The sequence below is a fragment of the Pongo pygmaeus genome, chromosome 22 (assembly GCF_028885625.2).
Source record: "Pongo pygmaeus isolate AG05252 chromosome 22, NHGRI_mPonPyg2-v2.0_pri, whole genome shotgun sequence".
NCBI classification, from domain to species: domain Eukaryota; kingdom Metazoa; phylum Chordata; class Mammalia; order Primates; family Hominidae; genus Pongo; species Pongo pygmaeus.
The window spans coordinates 25913049-25922765 of NC_072395.2; the positions used below are offsets into that span (position 1 = coordinate 25913049).

The 9717-nt window shown below is 35.4% G+C and overlaps 1 protein-coding gene across 1 annotated transcript; it reads left to right on the forward strand.

Moving 5' to 3' along the window:
* Positions 1-5186: 5186 nt before the first annotated feature.
* On the forward strand, positions 5187-9308 carry LOC129022354 (olfactory receptor 4K5-like). The gene has a single exon (XM_054468463.1). It carries the CDS (start codon positions 6661-6663, stop codon positions 7630-7632), a length of 972 nt encoding a protein of 323 aa, XP_054324438.1. The 5' UTR covers positions 5187-6660; the 3' UTR covers positions 7633-9308.
* The last annotated feature ends 409 nt before the right edge of the window (positions 9309-9717 follow it).

The window sequence follows — 9717 nt, forward strand, 5'->3', positions numbered from 1 at the left end:
TGAGAACACATGGACACAGGAAGGGGAACATCACACACCTGGGCCTGTTGTGGGGTGGGGGTAGGGGGGAGGGATAGCATTAGGAGATATATGTAATGCTAAATGACGAGTTAATGGGTGCAGCACACCAACATGGCACATGTATACATATGTAACAAACCTGCACGTTGTGCACGTGTACCCTAAAACTTGAAGTATAATAATAAAAAAAGAAATTCCATTGTTCAACACCTAGCCTATATTGAAGCGTACATTCAACCCTGAGAGACAATAAACTGATAAATCAAAAGAAGTACAAATTTTTAAAATAGTTTTGTAGAATAATTTGGAAATATCTAATAGTAATGTTGAAGATTTGAATTTTTTACAATTTAGCAATTACTCTCCAAGTGTACATTCTGGAGAACCTCTAGCATGTATTTATTTATGCAAGTGCTCACTTTAATGTTGTTCATAATAACAAGAACTAGAAACAATCCAGATGTCTATTCACCAAAAATGAGAAACATGCAGTGCAATGTATTTATATATAATGGAGATCCTACAGAATTAAAATGAATAAACTAAAACTATGTGTATCACTGTTGATAACTGTTAAAAATCAATTATTGAGTGGAAAAATATTAAATTGTCAAATAATACATGAAGGATGACGCTGCTTGTATGAAATTAAATAAATATGCTGATAAGTCATTTAATAGTTCTCTTCATTTTTAGTGTCCTCGAAATATTACAAATCATTTTCTACAAGGGCAAACTAAGGCTAAGAGAGTTACAATTATTTCTCCAATAACATATTCTTTGTTATTGGTAGAATTGAGAATAAGAACCCATGTCCTTTAAGTTCTAATTAATTACCGTTTGTTCCATATTACACATGCAAGGACCTAGTATGCCCTTCCATTCCCAAGTCAAAGTATTTCTCACTTAGGCAAAAAAAAATGTACTTTCCCAAACATTTTCTCTGGAGTAGCAGGTTCATTTGTATAGAATTGGCAGATGATACTTTATTTCACATAGTGCCCAAGGGCTGAGTGACTCTCACTTTTTCTCCTATGGCCTTATTGTCCTCATTGTAGTTTTCAGCAATGTGGGATGTTATTTGCCTTCTTCGAATGAGAATATCTGGTGACATGTATTAATTTCCATTGGAAGATGAACCTTGGCTATTTAATACTAAATCTTAAAAGCTGCAATTGGTCACTTAGATAAATTCATGGTACTCTTACAATTTGACAAAAGAAAAAGGTACTAACCACCTATACCCCGATAACTTATGGAAAAAATAAATAATTAATTAAAAAAGATGAGGATGCTCATGTGTCTGTGTCTTAGCATGCTAGGGTTAACTTGTGAGAAATTATGTAAATAGATGAAGTATACTTGGGGAGACACTTGGGAAAATTATGAAAAACTCTGACTGCACCTAGGAAAATCCATCATGACACTCTTACCTATTACCTAAAGAAATTAAATAGGCATGCAAACCAAGGCTATATATTACTTTGTAGAGTAAAACTACACAAAAAAGTCATGAGAATGTTAAATACCAAACTCATGTTATAGGTCTGTAGTTACAGTATAATCCATAATTTATTTTTATTTGCACTTAAAGTATATAACAGGATTTATTTAACCCTACAGAAGTAAAATGCAAATTTATTCTTCTTAAAGCATCTCATTATTTCTATAACTTTAAAAAGTTGGTAACTGAAGTATGGTTTACTTCCAATATAACATATAAACTATTTTCTCCATGCTTCAACTCAAACCTGTTATGTCATTCTTTTTTGCATTAGCTGGTTGATTGTTGGCACTGGTTTTTATTGCTTAATTAGGACATTGTATTACCAATTAGATGAAATATTTTTGCTCCATGTAAAGGTGGAGTTTATGTAGGTGGTTTATGGTTTGCAGAGTTCTAGGCCATTCACTGGGAAGGACTCTATTCCCAGGAAAGTAAGAAGATAAAACTATTCAGTGAATGACAAATACAGGGTGAAATATATTTCCATTAATACTATAACACGTATATGGACAATGTACTTTTGGTGCATCTCTCTACCAAATCCTGTGAATGATTCATAAGCAGCACAATAGTTCAACAAGTTTCAGTGTGGAAGAGAAATAATAGAGTTAGCTATCATAATAATATTTCTCTTCCACACTGGGAGTCTTACCTTATGTTTTGAGAGTCCCCAGCTAAACTGGGGTTCCATACCAGAGTGGTTAGCAATCCTGTCCTAATGAGAAAGAAAAATGAGCTTGTTGTGGGTGTTTCCACTGTGTCTTTATGGGATATTTCTTTTACCTGGTGAAAAGCTTAATGCCTAGTTGTCATGACCAGGGAGTTCCTCACACAGGAAACTTTATACTGGCAGACGCCCCTGCAGCTTTTGTCTGATCTATGTCTAGTTGATGTCTACCAGACCAGCACTCTGGAGGCTGGGAGCCTGATCTTGTGTTCTCCCAAGCATTCCAGCGAAAACTCATCCTGGGCCAGCCCCTGGTTCTTCCAGTGGATGATGCAAATTCAATACATCACTGCAATAGGAAAAAAGTTAAATGATTTTTATTTAGTGATCAGGCAGGGAGAGTGCAGTAAGTTGGGAGGGCAGCCCTTCATCCCAGAGTCATGTAGGAATGAAGAGGCAGGCAGAGGGAGGGTGAGAAGGCCTGGCGTTATCAGTATACCTGAGGGAACAGGGAATGGGTTACTTTAAGTTCACTGGAAAAATGACTGAATGGTCCATTTAAAGAAAGCGACAGGAAAGCAGGGAGCCCACTTGGCCAGGTGGGAGAGATGCCTCTAGTTTTTATCTCTGGCCACCAGCTTGAACCATTTGAACATAGTGTAGAACGGGAAACTGTATCAAGGGTAAGTGAGCTCGGCTTCTGGTATGAGAAAGTGGAATTTGTATTCAAAATATATGCCAGCCAACATAATTCACTATACCTTGGGAGAAGATATAATGCATATGCACGCAAAGTGCTACAGAAACATTAGGACATAGAAATTTCAACTTAAGCCCCTAGGAAGGCTTTTAGAGGTGGTAACATTTGTGTTGGAATAGACATCTGTGAAGGATATGAAAAAATGGATAAGGAATTGTTTATCAGCTTAATAAATGTTGAGTAGTCTGTTATTTTTTGCTAGAGAGCAGTGTATGGCATAGGTAAAAACAGGTTATATATTCTTGGCTCTCACGCTAAGGACATTAAATTATATATATATATGTTTAAGGAATGCTGAGATGTTTCAAGTGGAAGAGTGGAGTCCAGGAGAAAGGTAGGTTTTCCCTTACAGTTAATATAAAAGAATTTGAAGGAAAAGAGTTGAGTTGAGTTGGGAAATTGTGAGAGCTGAGGTTTGAGATGGCTATGTATAGTCACATTCAAAAACTGTCAGAAACAGATTGGAATATTGGAATGTGGGGGTGGTGGGGGGAACAGTACTGCAAAATTAGAGGTCATAATACAGACGAAATGACTGAGGCCAAGGAGATGAATAGAATGCTGAAGAAAGGGAGATAACAAGGAGCAGAAATAGATTAATAAGGACATAAAGAGATAAAGAAACATTCAAGAAATGCAGAGGGAAAATGAAAAAAAAAATTGGAATGCCAGAGGGTAGGACCTCTTGGAATCTACTTTTAAGGGGCGGTAGCATGGATAAAGGAAGCTAATATTAAAAATTCTGAAAGGAAAACCAAGAGGCGTTCTGTGTAAGAGTTAGCTATTATTACCAGGTCTTTGGGGACATTTGATAAACTAGTTTTCCTGACTGTGGCAGCAAAATGCATAGTGAAGCATGTTAAAAGTCTGAGTAGTAAAAAAGATTTGGAGAGAAACATGTAGACACTCCTACACAAAATTTCTTTTTTTTAAAAAAAAGAAAAATTAAGAGAAAAACAAAGATAATAGAAGAGTTTAGGAGAGTTCTTTTTCTTATTTCTTTGATGAGTGAATCTGAGCAGTTGTCAGTAGAAGAAAAGATTAAATGAAAAGTTAAATGAAACAGGGAGAGACTAAAAATGCAAGCCAAAGACAGCTTAACACAGTGGCACAGTGGTTCTCAACTGGGAGTCATTTTTCACCTCCTCAACTGGACATTTTGTAATGTTTGGAGACATTTTTGGTTGTCATAACTGGGGGGAAAGTGTAGCTGGCATCTAATGGGTAATGCCAGAGATGCCCCTGAACACCCTACAGTAGTCACATGACAGTCTGTTTCAACAAAGTAATTCAACCTCAAATGTCAATAATGCTGAAGTTGGGAAACTCTGGCTCACCTGACGAACCAATGCCTCATAGCAGGTGAAAAGATTAGAATCATGAGCATAGATTGAGGGAATTTCCAGTTGTAGCATGGTGCCAATGGCATGGGTTTTATATTCACATCTGAAACAGTATGTTGTAATGTTGCAAGAGCTGGCCTTGGAGTCAAATACCAGGGTTCAGATTCTACTTTAATGACTCTCCAGCTATGGAACTTCAGGAAAACTGCTTATCATCTCTCTATCTCTGACTTCTTATTGTAAGATAGAATTAGTAAGTGCATTTACCATGCAGTGTTATGGGAAGATTCAATTACTATATATTAAGAGCTTAGAACAGTGCCTGACACTTTGATGCTTAGTAAATATTAAGTGTTATTTTTATTATCTGATATCAAATCCCCAGAGATGTTCTGACCCTTACTAGCTGTCTGACCACAGATTACTAAACATGCCTAATCTTTGTTTTTCTCTTTTGCGTTTAATAACCCCTTTTCCAAAGGTCTATTGTAAAGATCACTTGATAAAACATGTATACACAGTAGATGCTATCTAGCAGCGTCTGAACAAACGCAAGCTCTCTTTGCCCTTCATTTGTAAATTTTAAAATTATGATTCATCATTCACTATATTTAAATCTGCCTCAATTTTTAGCTTAATACATTACATTCATACAATAAACATTTTCATTATGTAGAGTTGATCATTTTATGTAATAAATACATGAACTTGAGCAAGGACACTTTTATTTTAGAAATGGGGGAACAAAATGAGTCACACATGGGATAAAGTGATTACATCATATTTCAGGATCCTCTTAATTATTGCCTTCTTGTATATTATAGACACTGATTTGTTGTTACTAATGCTTTAAACAATTATAATGAGTCATCTTTTTTTTTTGCTGTAGTTCCAGAGTTTACAATAATGTATATCCAAAATGTGGCCCAGTGGAATGCTTCTCTGAACATTCTTCCAATAGAGTACACAATGTGATTGTTTACTGTGGGGCTTCCCTGTGTGGATTGCAACTGCATTCATCTAAATGAGAGACTAGGTCTGTAGCCTAGAGACAAAGGAAAGACTCTGGCTTCTTGTATGAAATAAATTAGCAGAAAAAGATGTTCATGTTCTCACATGGGACTAGAATTAGATCATTACTCTCTCAGGTCTCTTACTATGACTGTTGTCTACAGTTAATTGTCAGAACTAATATGGTTTGTTAAAACAGCACTTCTTTAAAGTTTTTCCAGTGCAACTGAACTAGATTTATACAGTAGGGGTATGTCTTTACAGGGTGAAAAACATAAGATGCAAATTTTTAGATATTTTCAAGAGCATGAGAGGTTTATAATCATTTTTACTTCTCTATCCAGAAATTTTTTTTAAACTTCATTTTCCAGAATTAATTATAAAGATGTTTTAAGAAGATCATGGAGAACTCTAGCAGGGAGAATGTAAGTGGGCTGAAATCTAATTCTGATAGGCAAAGAAAATGAAAAATTTTGGTTCCGCTCTTGGATAATCAACGGAAAATAGGATTTAGATAATTCAGGTAAGCCATAATATGTGTTTTAAGAAATTATTAGATAACTAATTGACAGACTCAGTTGGAACTATAGGCCAGTATAATATACATTCAATAGTATCTGTTTAATAGGAATTGCCTAAATTGTAAATGACTCCTGCAGGAGCACGAAGGTAAATTTCTATTAATATAGGGTGTTTAATGTATTAAGATCATATGTTGCAATACAATTACTTTGATAGTACAATGTCATGAGTTATTCTGCTTAAACTCTAAAGTTTTCTGTAAAGTAGGTATTTTTACATCTCCCATCTTTTTTAAGGTGTGGAATTAAAGCTCAGATAAAATAACTGGCCAAAAGTTAATCTGTGTGACTTTACATCATGTAATAATAATCAAGCCATGAATATCTCTTCAAAAGTTAAGAAGACTGTTGTATAATTGATGATGTAAGATGACCACAAGACAAGCAGATGTAAACATTTTCTGTCAACCTATGAGGCTTGTGGAGCTGGACTCTAGGTCACTCCTCTAGTCTTGTTGTCATGAGTCAGCTCCTGGGTAAGCTCGTTTCCTACTGTATAAAAGACAAGGACTATCCAAAAACTCAAGGGGTTCTAATTATACAGATTAAATTATTAAGCATTATTTAGACATTTACATAAGTTCTTTCCTATTATCCACCTATCCAGACATACTATTATGGCCTCTTCAAAATTTTGGCATTCAGCAAATGCACATTGTATCTGAGATCTCAGAATCCCTCACCTTAGAAGTATTCTTAATTCAAATTCTGATTCCTTTCTATTTATCCTCCTTTAGAGTTGTTTCAGAATAAGTCTGAAGCTTGGAACCATGGATAAGGCCAGTTCTTCAGTGGTGTCTGAATTTGTACTGTTGGGACTCCGTAGTTCTCAAAAACTCAAGCTTTTCTATTTTTTTTTTTTCTTCTCTGTGTTGTATATGGTCATTGTGCTGGGAAATCTTCTCATTACCCTCACAGTGACTTCTGATACCAGCCTGCACTCCCCTATGTACTTTCTTTTGGGAAACCTTTCCTTTGTTGACATTTGTCAGACTTCTTTTGCTACCCCTAAGATGATTGCAGATTTTCTGAGTGAACACAAGACCATATCCTTCAGTGGCTGCATAGCCCAAATTTTCTTTATTCACCTTTTTACTGGAGGGGAGATGGTGCTACTTGTTTTGATGGCCTATGACAGGTATGTAGCCATATGCAAACCCTTATACTATGTGGTCATCATGAGCCGAAGGACATGCACTGTCTTGGTAATGATCTCCTGGGCTGTGGGCTTGGTGCACACATTAAGCCAGTTATCATTTACCGTGAACCTGCCTTTTTGTGGACCTAATGTAGTAGACAGCTTTTTTTGTGATCTTCCTCGAGTGACCAAACTTACCTGCCTGGACTCTTACATTATTGAAATACTAATTGTGGTCAATAGTGGAGTTCTTTCCCTAAGCACTTTCTCTCTCTTGGTCAGCTCCTACATCATTATTCTTGTTACGGTTTGGCTCAAGTCTTCGGCGGCAATGGCGAAGGCATTTTCTACGCTGGCTTCCCATATTGCAGTAGTAATATTCTTTGGACCTTGCATTTTCATCTATGTGTGGCCCTTTACCATCTATCCTTTGGATAAATTTCTTGCCATATTTTACACTGTTTCCACCACCATCCTAAACCCCATTATTTACACACTAAGGAATAGGGATATGAAGGCTGCCATAAGGAAAATTGTGAACAATTACCTGAGGCCAAGGAGAACTTCTGAAATGTCACCAGTAGTGAGAACTTCCCTCCATTAAGACAAAACTCCTTCAAATTCCTCAGGTCAATACCCTGTTTAATATTTTAATGTATTTTTGTGGTGTATCTCAATTGTGGGGAAAGTAGTGAAGAAGATAATATAGAGAACATTTAATGAATATTAACAAGTCTTTTTCTAGTTACCAAGCAAAAGGTAAATATAAAAACATGGAAAAATCTCTGTTTGGATTACTGGTTCTAGAAATAAAATATGGGCACTAGATGGATAATATGTATGCACTTACTGCTTTTGTTATGGGTAAATGTAAATATCATGAAAAAAATCAATGAGAACCTAATTCTTTGGTGGGCATACATTCAAACATTTGTCAGGTTTTATGAGTTTTCTTAATAACATGCCTAAAACTTCTATATGGATGAATAGTATTTAAGAATCTGAAACTGAATTTTGCCAGGTTCAGGGAATAGCCAATCTACAATTTAATATAACTGCTTAAGTTTAAGTGGAGATTATTAGGTTATGAGATTCCTCCCCCCAACATCAATTATGCCTATCCCATACGGTTTTCAAATAGCTAGCAATGCTTTAAAATATGGAACGATACATACACAGAAGATTCCATTTTAAACCTTTCATTTAAAGGGCTGTCTCTGATTGGCTAGATAATTCCAATTTCCTATTAGATTATCTAGAGTTGTAGAAAAGAGAGGAGAATCTAGAAAGCTGAACTATTTCAACACCAAGATTTTCATTTGTGCTACTTCTCTTCTTGTTCCTATAGTGCAGCTGCCAGTGGCTTATGTTCAGGCACCCAGTGGTACTCATCCTCCAGCAAGTTTTATTGCCAGCCTTGGCCTTAAATTCTCTGATCCCCATTTTCAGTTCACCTTCTGTGGACTAGCTCTGGTCCAGTGCAACCCAGAGAACCTCTCTCCATCCAGTGGGCCTCACTCATATTCTCTCCAAGGAGTTCTGAAACTCAACCTTGGGCAGGGCATCACCCTTCCACATTTATTTCTTCCTTGGTTTCTCTCCTTTAGGCCTGTGGTATTTTTTTTTTTCAAAGTAAACTGCAGATGATTCAGATTCAGATTTAATCAGTTTTTACATGCACTCTTTTTTTTTTTTTTACTATTGCTGTATAGTATTATGAAATACCATTGCATAAATAGATTCATGTAGCCGCGACGACCACAATAAGGACATAGACCTCTTCCGTCACTTCAAAGAAACTTTCCTGGGCTGTCTCCCCTGTGATCTTAGCCCTGGCACCAATGGTCTGTCCCCATCACTCCACTTTTTCATTTCAAGATTGTTGTAAAGTTTATCAGCTGTTTAAATGGCCTTTGTAATAATTTAAAAAAATTAATGTGGTTGGATTTGTGAATCATTTTTGGTATAATTTTGGGTGTATGTGTCTGATTTAAGAAATCCTTCTGTCTGTCAAGATCATAAAGATATTATATAGACTTTCTTCTGTAAATTAAAACATATTTTGCTTTTTATACTTAAGAATTCCATCCCTTTGTAGTTCATTTTGTACATTTTGGGAGCTAGGAATCTATTTTTATATATTTGTAAATATGCAGAAATCAGACTTGGTATCATTTATTTAATAGTTCATCATTTCCCTCAATTTGCAATACTACCTCTCTTATATTTTCGGCTTCAGTGTATGTATGGATTTGTTACTAGACTCTATTCTGTTTTGTTAATGTATGTGTTTAGCCCTGCACCCATATTACACTGTTTTAATTTAATATAGTTTTAAAATAAATCTTGATGTCTGATAGATTAAGTTCTCTCATCTCTTATTTTTCGCAGCGTCCTTGTTAGTTTTATCCCATTTATGTTCTGTAAACATTTTACAATCAGCTTGTCAGATTTCTTAAAATATTATTTCAGGATTTTGTTGTAATTGCATTGGATTCATGTGTTAATTAACATACAAAGATATTTATTATATTCATTGTGTATCAACATATTTATTAGCTTATAGAGAATTGATCTCTTTTACAAATAAATCTTGAAAAAAATATGTCAACAAAAAATTACAATTATTTACGTAAAAAATGTAACTTGCAAAACAACAAATACTCTAAGCTTATGTACAAATTTAAAG